This window comes from Camelina sativa, chromosome 17, assembly GCF_000633955.1.
Source record: "Camelina sativa cultivar DH55 chromosome 17, Cs, whole genome shotgun sequence".
NCBI lineage: Eukaryota > Viridiplantae > Streptophyta > Magnoliopsida > Brassicales > Brassicaceae > Camelina > Camelina sativa.
In genome coordinates, this window is record NC_025701.1 from 12,975,739 (window position 1) to 12,991,319 (window position 15,581).

At 37.1% G+C, this 15,581-nt stretch overlaps 4 protein-coding genes across 7 annotated transcripts in view; 3 read left to right on the forward strand and 1 right to left on the reverse strand.

Annotated features, from left to right (window-relative positions):
- LOC104756965 overlaps nucleotides 1–590 on the forward strand; it is a 4,433-nt gene extending 3,843 nt beyond the window's left edge. For 3 of the 4 annotated variants that reach the window (XM_019239619.1, XM_019239618.1, XM_019239617.1), the window contains one exon: nucleotides 160–590. In XM_019239619.1, the coding sequence (XP_019095164.1) occupies nucleotides 160–351 (192 nt within the window). In that variant the 3' untranslated portion in view covers nucleotides 352–590. Of the gene's footprint in view, nucleotides 1–30; nucleotides 105–159 lie in introns of those variants that run through there. The other variant, XM_010479636.2, reaches the window with a different exon arrangement.
- LOC104756966 lies at nucleotides 1,349–2,838 on the forward strand. The gene is made up of 3 exons (XM_010479639.2): nucleotides 1,349–2,252; nucleotides 2,343–2,414; nucleotides 2,494–2,838. Exons 1-3 carry the CDS (start codon nucleotides 1,521–1,523, stop codon nucleotides 2,497–2,499), a joined length of 810 nt encoding a protein of 269 aa, XP_010477941.1. The 5' UTR covers nucleotides 1,349–1,520; the 3' UTR covers nucleotides 2,500–2,838.
- LOC104756967 (pentatricopeptide repeat-containing protein At1g25360) lies at nucleotides 3,377–6,386 on the reverse strand. The gene has a single exon (XM_010479640.1). It carries the CDS (start codon nucleotides 6,371–6,373, stop codon nucleotides 4,001–4,003), a length of 2,373 nt encoding a protein of 790 aa, XP_010477942.1. The 5' UTR covers nucleotides 6,374–6,386; the 3' UTR covers nucleotides 3,377–4,000.
- Nucleotides 6,580–11,782, forward strand: LOC104756968 (glutamine--tRNA ligase, cytoplasmic). The gene is made up of 22 exons (XM_010479641.2): nucleotides 6,580–6,754; nucleotides 7,035–7,085; nucleotides 7,195–7,266; nucleotides 7,389–7,488; nucleotides 7,651–7,746; nucleotides 7,887–7,948; nucleotides 8,037–8,144; nucleotides 8,223–8,315; nucleotides 8,588–8,740; nucleotides 8,844–8,899; nucleotides 9,014–9,104; nucleotides 9,180–9,266; nucleotides 9,395–9,592; nucleotides 9,678–9,776; nucleotides 9,935–10,066; nucleotides 10,163–10,299; nucleotides 10,387–10,582; nucleotides 10,673–10,773; nucleotides 10,860–10,965; nucleotides 11,038–11,127; nucleotides 11,207–11,339; nucleotides 11,430–11,782. Exons 1-22 carry the CDS (start codon nucleotides 6,623–6,625, stop codon nucleotides 11,522–11,524), a joined length of 2,388 nt encoding a protein of 795 aa, XP_010477943.1. The 5' UTR covers nucleotides 6,580–6,622; the 3' UTR covers nucleotides 11,525–11,782.

The following is a 15,581-nucleotide window of genomic DNA, read 5'->3' on the forward strand; positions in this document are numbered from 1 at the left end:
AATCTGGCTGTAGAAAACAAATTACCAGAGGTAAAAATACTCTTATTTTAATCCAAATGCACACAAAAACATGTCTCTAAAAAACAACCTTTAGTAAGTCCGTAGCAAATTAAGTTACTACCACTCTTTCTCACTGCTTATTATATTGAGTTGGTCCAGGGATTCTCAATCCAGAAGTTCAAAGCAAGTTGCGGACTGCGTTTTGCGATACGGTGGACAGCAGGTTATGTCATTAGCCATATTCCATTCAAGACCAATAAGCCAGGTTTTATTATGTCACTGATAGCTGCAGGAGCTGGATATTTTCTTCTGTACACATCTAAACGGAAGAACAACCAGATTGAATCTTGATGAGTAAGTGACAGTAAAGAATGGTAGGGATCTATAAATCGTATAAGAAGTTAGTAAATTTGGCAATATACCCTTTTTATGAACTTCGACTTCATTATTAGAGTAATAAAAACACTCCAGAAAATGGGAAGTTGACTTCTAACTAGAGCTCTCTCTCTCTCTACTTTAAATTAACTCTATGTACTAAGGAATTCTAAACTGACGTTTGGATGAATATGGAAACTTCTCAAATTCATTAATAGTACAATATATTTTTTAGTTGACATTTTTATTCAGGTAACTGTATAGTATTAGTATTACATTCTAGTGATTTAGATCCTTTTCCCGAGCAAAAAATGTCCCAGGTAAATTTGTAGTTACGTAAAACTTTAGATCTTTTTTTTTTTGGTGTTACAAAAGTTGAAGATTGAGCCCATGTTGAAAGTTGAAACACTATATTCAGTTAATCTAGTTTAAAAAAAAAAAAAAAATCCATAATTGATTGGTTCTTCTAATCCAAATCCAACTCGGAATTTCGGAAATTAAAAGTCTCATGTAACTTACTTAACCAAAAAAGAAATAAAAATTAGTGAGATTTATTAAAGAGCTAAGATAAATATCAAGTTAGCCAAATTATATAGAATCCTATAAACAATTAATATTTCGAAATAAAGTAATTGGTGGAGTATATTAATTTATGAAAATTGACCTAGTAAAAGTGTAATTAGAAGAAGAAACTGAGAAGAAGAAAACTCAAAAAAAAAAAAAAAAAAAAAAAAAANCAAAAGACTTAGATAAACGGTTGAGATGAAAGATTAGTATTAAGAAACAATCCAACGGATAATAAATCACCGTCTAAACTTGAAAAATGGAAATCTTATACAACCCGGGAAAATGTTAAAACCCCAAAAAGCACATGCGTATGTTAGCGAACTATCAAATACCGAAACTACCCTCCGATCCAGTATTGATTACCGAAAAAACTCTCCTTCAACTCTCTGCCTATATATACAAAAAGCTTCAGCCCTCCTCCTTCTCTGGCGGTATCATAATAAAAAAAACACCTAGCCGAAATAATTCTCCGGTAACAATTTTACGGCGACTCTGAAAAAAAAAGTTAGCGATTTCTTGTGAAAAAGTCTCTGTTCGTGGCTTGGTAGATCGAAGAAAGAGTGAGTGAAACGAAATCGATGGTGTTTCCCGGTGAGATGACGACGAAGACGGCGACGAGACCTGAGCAAAGATCGAAGAGTCTTCACAATTTCCCTTTACCGAACTTATGGGGGAACCAGAGACACCTCAAGTGCATGAAGATCGACGACTCAAACGGAAACGGCGGCGATCACCACCGACTAAGACGCCGATCTCCTCCTTCGAGATACTCCGATTCGACGGCGTTTCGATTCGGCGGGTCCGATCATCTCCGGAGCAAAAACGCGGAGGCGTTTAAATCTGGAGGAGGAGGAAGCGAGGAAGGGATCGAGGAGTTTAGGGTGAAGCTTATGTCGGATCTGAAGACGGTGAGGGATAAGATCACACAATCCATGTTTAACAAGGACGTAATCGAAGAGGAGAGGGAAGAAGAAGAAGAAATCTCCGGTTCTGGTTCCGGTTCAGGTTCCGGTCAAGAGAAGGAGGTCTCTCTCTCTCCGGTGAAGCCGTGGAATCTTAGGAAACGAAGAGCGGCGGCGTGTAAAGAACCGGTTTCCGATAAGGGAATCGCGATTGAGGAGAAGGTGGTAGTGACGCCGTCGTTGAGAGGAGGCGGAGTGGTCGAAGCGGAGACGGTGAAGAAGATGCGTCCTAAGTTCGCTGTGAAGCTATCGAAGAAAGAGATCGAAGAAGATTTCGTTGGGATGTTAGGTCACCGACCACCGCGTCGGCCCAAGAAACGGCCCAGAACCGTTCAGAAACAACTCGATGTAAGTTTCTTTGATTTTGATTTTTGATTTTAATTTGAGTGTCTGTATTGTTGACTGATAAAAATTTGGATTCTTTTTGGTTGTATGCAGAGTTTGTTTCCTGGGTTGTATTTGACTGAAGTGACGCTTGATGCATATAAGGTTCCAGAAGAGACCACCAAGGTATAATCATCATTCATCATCACGGATTTATTCAAAGGATTTGGCTAGGTTCTGATTCTTTAATATTTGCTTTTTACAGAGATAGATGATGAGGATTTGTAATTGAAGTCTCCTGTCAATATTTGAATCTGGAGTTTGAGGGTTAAAAGATCTTGGAGGCTCCTTCTTCCTTTCTCTTGCTAATTTTCTTTTCTTGATTAATTCTTTCTTCCCAACTTGTTCTGAAATAAAAAATTGTACAAAAAGAAAAGTTATTTAGGTTCTGGTTGATTAATACATAATAATAATGTTTACTTCTTCATTCAACAAAAAGGTTTCTTTCTTTCTCTGAACAAATCTATACTATTGTAAGGGAAATCAAAAAGGTTGTTTTCGTAGACTATATAATAATAAGGTGTTGTTCTTTCTCATACATAAGATTCCTCACATGCGTGTGTGCTTAATTAGTAGTGTGTGATCTTGATTAATTACTGAAAGCAGCCTAGATTTGTCTTTTGAGTAGTGCACATTGATGCACCGACAGAGGCAGAGAAGCCCATAAAATCTTTTGTGTGAGAGATTTTTAATTTAAGACAAGAAAAAGGCTTTTGTCTTTTGTTTCCCTTTCTCATATATGTTCTTCTGCTTCAAAACTGATAAAGGGAACAGGAGTTGTTGTTTCATGGTTTAATGTCCAGGAAGGTGATGATGATTGATATAATTACTATGTTTTCCCGCGTTGGCTTTGTTTCCGCTTAATTATTGAGTTGAGTCTTTTTGACTCGTTCTTCCGCTGGTTCACTTCTTCCGGTTTGGTTGGTTTAACAAGAACTGCCGTGCTTAACTTGACTCTTTTAATTGTGGTTGACTTTGCTATATACCACTATGATTATTCATTTCTATGGCCAAACTATATACATAGTTCTTCAACTTTGTAATAATCTGAGAGAAGAGATAATCTACAATTTGAAACTCAGATCAGATCTGTTAAGTATTGTGGGCTTTATGTTCTTTTGGTATTTTTAATATAATCAAATTATCTTTGTATACGTCACACTTTCGTTTAAATTCAAAATATACTCTACTTTCTACGGTAACATTTATCAGTCAAGCTGAAAGTTCAAATGAAATATACCTTCAATTCTCTTTTGCTTCTTGCTCAGCTTACGGATACAGAGTGATCCATGGCAGAATAGCGCTTCAAGCCTTCAAGACAGGACTAAGAAGCTGAACCTTAACCTTTATTCACTGAATCTGTGCGTCTCTTCTTGGTTAAAATTGAATAAACGAATGATATAGAACTAACTTTTAGAGCGAAGATGATCTTCCGAGTAGAAGTGGCTGTTTAGGAGAATGTTTTGGGTACTGTGAGGGGGATTGGTTTCCTTGGGAAGCAAGTTATTATTTTGGTTTAGGGTTTCGTTAGAGGAGGAGATGCAGCAATATGCAAGAACAATGAATATGGCATGTGTTATGGAATGTCTTCTTCAACATCTGACTCAGATTCAAGAGCAGCTCCTTGAGTCTCTTTCTTTCTTTACTACTGCTTTCTCCTTGCTAAACAATGTAAGAATGAAGTCTAAATGAATTGCCAAAAGCCTCCTCGCCTACCAGAAGTTTTTACAAGAACAGTCACCATTTCGGAAATGATGAAACCTCTTCCTGTCTCTTAAGATTATGTCTCGCTGCACCACCCACGACAAGAACCTGAAGAAATTATGACAGTCTCCACAAGTCCTCAAGTTCTTGAAAACCCTAATGGTTGTTCCCGGAGGAAGTTTCATTAGCCCAAACGCAACTGCAATCTTCTCACTATGAGTAGTCAACATATCTTCCTTGTGACCATCAGACTCTATGTCGTGCAACACAAAGCTCGTGTCTGGTACAAACCCCAGCCTCCTCATCTCTTTACCCAACTCTTGAAGATAGTTGTAAACAGCTTCTGCCTCTGGATGCGATGTATCATCCACCAAAAATGTATGCACTTGCGTCTCCACTTCAATCCAACTACAAGCCACTTCCTTTTTTACCCCTCGATCCCGCATTAGTTTACGCACCCTTGCCGCTTCCTCCCACTTGCCAGTAGCTGCATACATGTTCGATAAGAGCATGTAAGTCCCATCATGTTCTGGTATGAGATCAAAGAGTTTGTCTGCAGCGATGATCCCTAGTTCCATGTTTCCATGGACTCTGCAACCAGAAAGAAGAGCTTCCCAGATTTCTGCACTAGGTTCAAAAGGTAATGATTTTATTACACTTTCCGCATCAGAGAATTTCCCAGATCGACAGAGCAAATCTATCAGTCTTGCATAATGATCTGCACCAGGAGGTATACAGTAAATAGTTTCCATCGAATCAAAATACTTCCGTCCCTGTTCTACCAAACCCGCGTGACTACACGCTGTCAAAACTGTAAGCAACGTAATCCGATCAGGTCTTATCCCTTCTTTCAACATCTCCTCATACACCTCTACTGCTTCAGCACCATGCCCATGCTGTCCCAGTGCAGCAATCAAAGCATTCCAAGAAACCGAATCCAAACAAGACATAGTTCGAAACACCTGTCGAGCTTCCTCCACAACCCCACATTTCGCATACATTGTAATAAGAGCATTTCCAGCAGAGAGGCTAGAGTCAAACCCTATTTTAACCAACTGGGCATGGAACTGTTGCCCATTACAATACGCTCCCAGCACTGCACATGATTTGATCGCCCCAGAAAACGCATAATCACAAGGCTCGAAACCTTCTCTCTTCATACAAGTAAACAACTTCAAACCTTCTTCTCCAAACCCGTTTTCAGCTAACCCTGATATCATTATCATCCAGGTCAAGATATTCTTCTCTTTCATCTCTTTAAAAACCAACTTCGCCTCACCTATGTGCCCAGAACTAACATACCCTGATAACAAAGCGTTCCACGAAACCAAGTCTTTTGCCGGCATTTTCTCAAAAATGGCTCTTGCCTCATCAAATTTACCACATTTATAGTACAACGAAACTAACGAATTGTCAAAATGAAACGAGAAATCCTCCCTTCTTAACACATAAGCATGAACTTGCTTTCCCAGCTGAAGCAATCCAGCAGTAGCACAAGCCCTTATAACACTAGGATACGTAAACTCGTCAAGCTCAATTCCTGATGAAACCATACTCCTAACCATCTCCAACGCCTCGTGATACAACCCTCGGTTAACATAACCAGAAATCATAGCATTATAAGCAACCACTTTCATATTCTCGTCCATCACCTCAACCAACTCTTTCCCTAAATCAAAACAACCGTTCTTTACATAACCAGTAATCATAGTAGTCCATGACCTCTCATCTTTCTCAAGGATCTCATCAAACACTTTTCTAGCCGAATGTAACAGAGACGGCGAAGAAGCGCATTTCGAATACACAGACACCAGAGCGTTCGAAACCGAAGTGATAGAACCAGCACCAGACTTCAGAGCTGCAGCATGAAATTGCAGACATTGCTTCTCCTCTTCGACAACTAAAGCTAAAGCAGCGAGAACACTCGCGAAAGTGAAGTTATCGGGTTTGAATCCTTCGTGCTTCATCTTACAAAAAAGGTTAACAGCAGAGTAGCCATCATTGTTATGAGAGAAGCCAGTGATCATCGCATTGTACATCACAGTATCTCGCATACTCACAGGAGTTTCCTCGAACACTCCACGAGCGAGAGTGATGTCACCTGAAGCACAATACCCGGAAACCATGGTGGTGCTAGCGATTTTATCTGGTTCAGATATTTCGTCGAACAGGTGGCGTGCGTAACGAAGCTCTGACGATTTACAGTAAACATCGATCAAACGGTTGAGGATATGTGCACGTGGCTGGAACCCGAAAGTGATGATATTGGCGTGAACGGCTCGCGCGAGTTGCAGAGACGTTCGTCTGATCGGTAAACATAGGCGGAGACTCGCGGCGTAGCTGTTGGCGATGGCTCGAACAAGGTCTGGATTCGGTTGCATTTCATATTTTATGGTTCGGTTCGATTTTTTTTCAAACTGTACCAAAATTAATCTCCTTTTTATATTAAGCCAGCTTCGGTTTAAAGTAAACCAAAAGAACCGATTAAATTCACTCCGGTTAAGATACCCGTCCAATAATTTGGTTACATCTGGTTAAAGTAAAACCGCGTCTCCTCCACAGCATTAAACCCTAAGAGGCTAAGAAGGTCCTCAATTCTCATTTCTGTTAATTTTGTCAGTTTCGACGCCATGGTTCTCAAAGACGATAACTCCGAGAAATCTCTCGAGCTCTTCCTTAGCATTGGTTTGGACGAGCGAACAGCGCGCAATACCATCAATAACAACAAAGTCACCGCGAATCTGACCGCCGTTATATACGAGGTGTGTCCTCTCTTCTTCTCCTCCTCCTTCTTTGTGTTCGCTATCGGCTCTTATTGTATCTGATGAAATTGGATATAAGAGGATTGAGTTTTCATTTTCGTTTGCGAAAGTTTTGATTTCTGTCAATCTGTTGACTAAATCCAAATTTTGATGTAATCTCAATTCGTAATGTTTTGATTGATGATTTTGACTCCGTTGCATGTATGATTTTGTTGATAATTTGATACTCAATTGGATGATTGAGACAATTTGTTCATGACGCTTGTCTTTTGTGTACCAGGCTGCTGTCACTGATGGATGCGATCGAACTACTGGGAATCTATTGTACTCGGTGAGATATATTTCTAATTGAACCTACTGGCCTTGAGATTTTTTTTTTGTCGATGCTTATAAGTAACTTATTGAGGTGATATTTTCCTTCGAATTATGTGTAACAATAGGTTGCTACTAAGTACCCTACAAATGCTCTTGTGCATCGTCCTACATTGCTTAAGTACATTGTTACCTCTAAGGTTAGTAAATGGCTCCTTTTATTATATCTGCCAGAACATCCTTTTCTTGGGTTAGGTTCTCTTTTGTCAATGCGAAACTAGCGGACGCTTGTTTTCATTTTCTCTGATTGATGAATCTGCAGATTAAAACTCCAGCCCAGTTGGAAGCTGCATTTGCTTTTTTTGCCAATACCGGCCCTGAAGACTTCAAGCTAAATGAATTTGAGGAGGCATGTGGTGTTGGTAAGAACTTTTGTGTTTGCTGGTATGAGTATTAGATTTCTTTCTTTAATGCCAATGTGTGTAGGGTTTCTGTTTTTTTTTAACCCAATGCTTTGAGGTTACAATTTTCTGTGTCTTTCCATTTATTTGGGAATGAGATCTTATTGTATTGCTTTGGAACAGGGATTGAAGTTTCCCCAGAAGATATTGAGAAAGCAGTTAAGGACATCTTTGAAGAGAATAAGAAAACAATATTGGAGCAGCGCTACCGAACTAATGGTTAGTAATTGCTCTACACCTCACTGTCAAAGGCATTAGGTTCATTTGAGGCATATCTACCGTTTCTCTGATTCTCTATAATTTTTCACATAACCAGCTTATTCTGTTTCTTTGTTGAATGATGTATGTATGTTATGTAGTGGGTGAATTATTTGGGCATGTCCGGAAATGTTTGCCGTGGGCGGATCCTAAGATTGTAAAGGTGCGTTAACTTTTTCAGCACCCTGACTTCTTTTGAAGCCACAAACGATATTGTAGTTTTCTTATCCACTCTTATGTGTCTGCTATAGAAACTTATAGATGATAAGATGTATGAATTGCTTGGTGAGAAAACCGCAGCTGATAATGAAAAACCTACAAAAAAGAAGGAGAAGAAGGAGAAGCCTGCCAAAAACGAGGTGATTGGAGGTTTCATTTGAATGTGTTTTCTGTTGTGTATATTGGGATTTTAATTCTTCATTGTGGCTTATCTTTAGGAAAAGAAAGCTGTTGTGGAAGCTACCCCAGAGCCATCTGAAGAGGACCTTAATCCTTATTCTATATTCCCTCAGCCAGAGCAAAATAATATGGTAACATCTGCTTTTAGTTTATTTATGCTCATTTATTGTACTGGATTTTCAGTTTCACGTTCTACACATCTGAAACTTCTTCCATTGATAATCATATATCCGGGTTGATTCAGTCATACAATACTAGAATACGTATGACGTGTATTGCGTGCCTTTCTTTGTGGTGATCTGGAACAAACTTCTTATAACATGTTTGACCTTAAGTTATTCTTTTCATGGGTGCATTTATAGCTAGCGTTTGTGATGTAACATATGCTTATTTATCTTCTCAGGTTCATACAGAAGTGTTTTTCAGTGGTGGCTCTGTGCTCAGATGTAGCAATTCAAAAGAAGTTCTTGACAAACATCTCAAGGTGACTGGGGGAAAAGTTTATACTCGTTTCCCCCCTGAACCAAATGGTTATCTACATATTGGACATGCCAAGGTAAAATTATACATGATATGAGGTTTTTGGGATATTTTGCATGATGGTGTATAATTGGTAGGGGCAACGATTTTATGTTCATTTCCGTTGCTTGTACTTTCAGGCTATGTTTGTTGATTTTGGCCTTGCAAAGGAGCGAGGGGGCTGCTGTTACCTAAGGTAAAAATTCTTGTTTGCGTTTACTTGAGTTTCTTACATCTTTGCTTTTCTATAACAATCCTTGTTTCTTCTATAAGGACAATTTTCAGAATTCCTTGTAAATCTGGTTTTCAGGTATGATGATACAAATCCTGAGGCAGAGAAGGAAGAGTATATTAATCACATTGAAGAAATTGTCAAGTGGATGGGTTGGGAACCCTTCAAGGTATTGTCAAGTATTTTGCACTGATAGTTCATTGTTATTATTATTTGTTTGACCTTTTCCATTGTTTGAATCTAGATTACATACACCAGTGATTATTTCCAAGAACTGTATGATTTGGCAGTGGAGTTGATTCGGAGAGGTCATGCTTATGTTGATCATCAGGTCAAACAATTTAAACTCTGTTAAATGGATTCCTGTTGCTTTTCTAATTAATTGAGATTATTTTGCTCTAGTAGTGCAACAATTCCACACATTAAACTTATCCTGTCAAATTGTTTTCATATTTTCAGACTGGCGAGGAGATAAAAGAGTACAGAGAGAAGAAAATGAACAGCCCCTGGAGGGACAGGCCTGTTGAAGAATCTCTAAAACTTTTTGACGAAATGAGACGAGGAATGATTGAGGAGGGGAAGGCAACACTAAGAATGAAGCAAGATATGCAGAGTGACAATTTTAATATGTATGACCTTATTGCTTATCGAATAAAGGCGAGTGAAACTAAAATCATCTCTGGTTAGATATAAGAGGCTCTCTCCCGTCTTTTGCTGTCTAACTTGTTTATATGCTTTGCAGTTCGCACCTCATCCTAAGGCTGGTGACAAATGGTGTATCTATCCGAGCTATGATTATGCCCACTGCACCGTTGATTCTCTTGAGAATATAACGCATTCGGTATGTCCCTTTCTCGGTCTTTCTATTTGCAGCATGAATTTGTATCATTGACGGCTGCATTTTGTGACCCACTATTTTACTTTCAGTATCAAAAGCATCTGTTGTTCTTAAAATTATCTTTGTGGTTTTGACCTTTTCTTTTATCTGCACAATTGTAGCTCTGTACTCTTGAATTTGAGACCCGGCGTGCTTCATACTACTGGCTATTGCATTCCCTGGATCTCTACATGCCATATGTGTGGGAATATTCACGGCTGAATGTCACAAACACTGTAATGTCCAAGCGTAAGGTTCGTAAAATACTCAACTTGCCTGTGAACAACTAAAGAAATTTTATGCTGAGATTCATGCTGGTTGTATCATTTTTCCTTTTTTATTTGCTGCAGTTGAATTATATCGTGACAAACAAGTATGTTGATGGTTGGGATGATCCACGTCTTTTGACACTTGCTGGTTTGAGGCGGAGGGGTGTGACTTCAACTGCGATTAATGCATTTGTACGAGGAATTGGAATTACCAGAAGGTATGCTATATATCTGAATTGACTTGATACTGCTTGGCTTATGTCAAATATCTTTGTTAAATTTGCTCTATCGTTTCTATGTTTAAGTGATGGTAGCATGATACATGTGAGTCGCCTTGAGCATCATATTAGAGAGGAGTTGAATAAAACAGCTCCTCGCACTATGGTGGTGCTTAATCCTCTTAAGGTTGTCATCACCAATTTGGAATCAGACAAGGTTATGGAGCTTGATGCCAAAAGGTGGCCTGATGCTCAGAACGATGATCCCTCAGCATTCTACAAGGTAAACTGTGTTACACATAGACTAGATTTCTACACACAATGTAACATCTTTCTGTTTTCTTGATCTTGTTTTCTTGGGTTGTTGATCTAGGTTCCGTTCTCTAGAGTTATATACATTGACCAGTCTGACTTCCGAATGAAGGATTCAAAAGATTATTATGGGTTCGCCCCTGGTAAATCTGTTTTGCTAAGGTATGGAAAGGGATGCTATTCTTCAGTATTACTTTTTTTTTAAATATGATTCATTTGTGACTAAATGTGCTTCCTGCTGTTTGCAGATACGCTTTCCCAATTAAGTGCACCAATGTTGTCTTTGCTGATGACAATGAAACAGTTCGTGAGATTCATGCGGAATATGACCCTGAGAAAAAGTCAAAGCCAAAGGTTCTTTCTTTAGCCATCTTTATAATTTCTGCAATTTTGTGGCTCTTCCTAACGGTTACTTTTGATCTGTAGGGGGTTCTACAATGGGTAGGTGAATCTTCCCCAGGAAAAGAGCCCTTAAAGGTTGAAGTCCGATTATTTGAGAAACTCTTCAACTCCGAGGTATAATATATATTGTTCTTTAGCTTTTTATAGTTACAAAGATTGTTCCCTAAAGCTAAGTTGTATCTAATAATAACAGAACCCTGCTGAACTAAATGACGATTGGCTCACTGACATTAATCCGAACTCCAAAGTGGTAGTTTCTGGTGCCTATGCTGTGTCAACCCTTAAAGATGCTGCGGTCGGAGACAGATTCCAATTCGAGAGGCTAGGTATTTTCAGTTTCAAAATTATAGGAAGGGCTTGCAATTCTAGATGAAGAGACACGATAGAGATTTTTAACATAACTTGTGATGCATTAGGTTATTATGCGGTGGACAAGGATTCTGAGCCAGGAAAGCTTGTGTTTAACCGGACGGTCACACTCAGGGACAGCTACGGTAAAGGTGGAAAGTAAAACACTCCACCCATATTAACGCTGTGTTGGTCAAAACTCCCCCAAAAAGGCGTTTTATAACAAAACAGTACATGAAATGGTTTGGTTTGATACGCACATTGTGCAACAGTTAGTTTTTTTTTTCTTCTTGAATGGTCAAAAACAATACAATTCCATGTTGTTATCTTTTGAAAGATTTTATCTTCAGATTACAGATGTCATACTAGTGTGCCAGATGGAATTTTATTATTAGCGTGTTTTTATGAATTGTTCTGAAAATCGAGAAAGCACTGCTTTGATGGGAATGTGATCAATTTCAACGTGCGCTGCTTCTCAATATGATTCATTCCTATGGAAAGCACATTTTTAACTGCGTTTGAATAATAATAATAATAATACACAAAGAATCAAAAAGTTGTAAAGGAAGAAGATGGAATATTAGGGATTAAGGAATAAGGTGCTTTTACGATACGGACGATAGTGATCAAACTTTGGGATGTATACACTATACAGTCGATTAGAATGTTTCATCCATTTTTTTTTCTTTTGGTATATCGAATGTGTTGGACAATTGTTTTGCTGGAAGACGCCAATTCCAGCATGGACTATGTCTGTCTACATGTGATCGTGAAGATACACTCACATACGTTCACGAATACTAGTGAAGTTTTGTTTTTATGTTTGATTTAAGCTTTGTTTTATTTACTATTGGATATGTGTTTACCGAACAGAATGTAGAAACCATTACCACACCAAACCAAAATCTTAATATAGGAAACTCACTTTCTCTTATAAAGAAGCATGTGTAAAACGTATTTTACTCATGAACTGTAAGGTTTATTTACTTTTGAAAATAACAAGTCTTGTTCGTTTACTTTTTTTACTTTCCTAGATGAAACTAACAAGTCTTGTTTATTTACTTCTTTTTTTTTTTCTTTTTCTAAAATCATGTGTTCTATTATCAAAAAAAAAACATGTGTACGTCCGATTTTAAAAATGATAGCTGGAGTATATTGAAGTCCACGGTTCGGTGATTATGGGTTTTACTGGAGGTGTGACTGAGTGATTTTTGCCAAAACTTTACTGTTTCTTGAACTACATTTGAGTTAGGTGATTGGTGCATGCATGTTGATAATTACAACGTCATTCGTTGGTCAATAAATTTGACTGATTACTATTCCAGTAATACCTACCAACAAAAAGAAACATACGACTCTCCAACGACATTATATTGAACAACTTATATAATTTGACCAGCTAACAGTTTATGGCCAGTTGATTTCTCAAATTTCCATTTTTGTTGGGTTGCCCGGAATAACCGGTCGTCATTTTGTACTAGACTACTATACAAGGGGTGAAGATGATTATATAAAATCGATACACGTGTAAACCGATTGACATAATTAAACGACCCTAAACCAATTTTTCTCACTTTTTTCCCTGTGATACACGTGTAAAAGATAAGTAATAGAGAAAGGTAGCTTTGGGGTCGTTGTTTTTTTTTTTTTTGGGTAACAATGTGAAGTTTTGGGGTCGTACCGGAAGACGAAAACATATAACTAAATGCAAGTTTCTACTTTTTCATACAAGAAGATACGGTTCACAAGAGTAGGTTATTGTTAAAGAGAAAAATAACAAGATTTAGATTTATAGAAAAATTGTCCCATTGCTCCATGCATGTATAAGTAGCTTTGTCTCCTATTTAATCTGATACTCAAATGTGATCCGTAGATAACTTGAATTATTGGAGATGAGAAGGAGACAAAGCATGCAAAGACTTTCATCTCCAAAAAAAGTTTGTTTTAATAAATTTATGTACTCTTGTCTTCTTGACCTCTAAGATGATTGAAAAGTTTATTGCAACTTTATAATGCCTCCCGTTGGGTCCAAATCACTCGAAAGCTCCCATGAAATGACTTCCAAATGTGTGTACGTATATATAATTAATTATGGAGATAATGAGGAAGAAGTTACCTTTAAAGAAGAATAAAAGATTACACAATTCATAAGTGAAAATAAAAGGCTATCTCTCTCAATAAATTTAAAGCTCTTGTGGGACTATATATGTTCAACTAATTTTGTACTTATTATCATTTTTGAAGCCACATATAGGATTATCAGTTGGTGGTGGACAAGCTCCTCTTATGTGTAAATGGCTAAATGCAGTCAATTTTTATATGTATGATGTATCATATCAAGTTTAATGAAATTTAATCTAACTCCTATTCCCCCAATAAGTAAATTGAATGCTTTATTAGGTACTAACTTCTACTATATTTTTCAATATTTAATTTTAAACTAAACAATATATGGAGTTACAGAAGGTCAATATCTTGACATCTTGTTTTTTTATTGATGCATACAAAAGTAGAGGAGGAGAAAATAAAATCGAGTTACGAATGTCTTTGGTTTCAGTATATAGTACATTAATTCACGTGTGGTTCCTAAAAGTACCCAATTGGATTATAAGTTTTATATATCACTAGATGAATACCCGCGCTATGCGCGGTTTAAGTTTTATAAATTTCATACTTTTTACTTTTTGTTAAAATACTGTATGCAGATATTTTCTTCTAATCTTTGTTTTCATGCGTTAATGTTGAAAGTTAAAATTTACATAGACATCAGTTTTTGTTTTCATATTGCAATGAATATTGATGTCTTCTACATTTCGTGTACCTTTTGTTCGTTTTGCATAGTGATGCTCATTTTTCCAACAATTTTTATTTTTTAACTCCTTTTATTTTTAGGTTTATTTCTGCTCCTTAAATTGTATTAGTAATTCAATTAAAATGAATAAATGACCAACATAGTTTAATCCATCGATAATTACATTGAAGTGGAGAGTGTATTTTATATATTGTAAGTTTTGGAAATGTCATCAATAGCATGATGGAGCTTAGGTAGATCTTATTAGATGTTTAAAGAAACATGTAATGTAGAAGCGAGTGAAATGATTTCAAATTGTGAGTAGTCTCAAACAAATGAATCTTAGCAATCTAATCGAAAGGAGTTTTAAAAAACTACACATCAGAGTCAAAATGAAGATGATTTAAACGAAATAAACTTAAGATCGAACACAAATTTTTAGTTGATATTATAATGTTCGAATGAATATAACAAAATGCATCATAAATTTTATTTTTATTTTTAATGATATGTTGTTACAAAAATGGAGATAAAGAATAGACCCAACCACCATATTTCAAATGGAGAAGCGCACGTCTTGTCTCATATATGCCTCGACCCACGGGAAGCAGTATTTGGTCTTGTACGTGCAGTGGTAGCTCTGAAGCGTTTTCCTCTTCCTTTACCATCACAAACCTGTTCCCCTCTATTAGAGACTACACCAATCAACGTGACAACAATAATAGATAAATAAACAATGGCTTGCAGTTAGAGCTTTCTTGCTCCATCAAATAACTATCTATCTTGCATACTTAGGACATAAGCACTTTCTAGTGAAACAGGTAAGCAATTCAAACCACAAGCATATAACCAAATGCCCATATACCATAAAAATAGAATGGCATTATATACAACAAATAAGCTTTAGTAAAAAAGACAATACCAAACTTGCACCCAAACACTCCATCATTTGGTAGTAAGATCTACCATGCAAAGGAGTATGCCCTTTTCCATGATTCGGAGAAATAATATTCGGTCTTGAAAGAATAATCATTAGAAAAATTATGACTTCAAAACTCATGGTTCCTTTATGGACAATAATCTATTAGGCAAAGACTCGTTTATTTATTTTCGAAACAGGCACACCGCTCTGGTATGACCCTTCTTATTCCAATAGACGTAACCTATAGAAGGTGAACCAATTTTAAGAGTTACACGTGTCATTCTCTTGTGTGCTGATGTGTCAAGCTGAGGGAGAGAGTTCACCTACTTTCATATATATGATTTCAGAAGAGAAGATGTTGAGCGAAACAATTAGAGCACAAGGTTAGTCGTAGAATATTCTTTAAAACAAACTAATCATATTAATGCCAACGAACATGCACACGTCTAATTTTCTAAAGAGATAAAAACCCATCAATCGTTTTCTAGAACCTTGACTATATATATC

Excerpts from the sequence above, each read along its gene's own strand:
- LOC104756968 (XM_010479641.2), top strand. The coding sequence starts at position 6,623 with ATGGTTCTCAAAGACGATAACTCCGAGAAATCTCTCGAGCTCTTCCTT. Across the intron at positions 7,489-7,650 it reads TGAGGAGGCATGTGGTGTTG|GGATTGAAGTTTCCCCAGAA; the intron begins GTAAGAACTTTT and ends GCTTTGGAACAG. Across the intron at positions 10,300-10,386 it reads GGAATTGGAATTACCAGAAG|TGATGGTAGCATGATACATG; the intron begins GTATGCTATATA and ends TCTATGTTTAAG.
- LOC104756966 (XM_010479639.2), top strand. The coding sequence starts at position 1,521 with ATGGTGTTTCCCGGTGAGATGACGACGAAGACGGCGACGAGACCTGAG. Across the intron at positions 2,253-2,342 it reads CCGTTCAGAAACAACTCGAT|AGTTTGTTTCCTGGGTTGTA; the intron begins GTAAGTTTCTTT and ends GGTTGTATGCAG.
- LOC104756967 (XM_010479640.1), bottom strand. The coding sequence starts at position 6,373 with ATGCAACCGAATCCAGACCTTGTTCGAGCCATCGCCAACAGCTACGCC.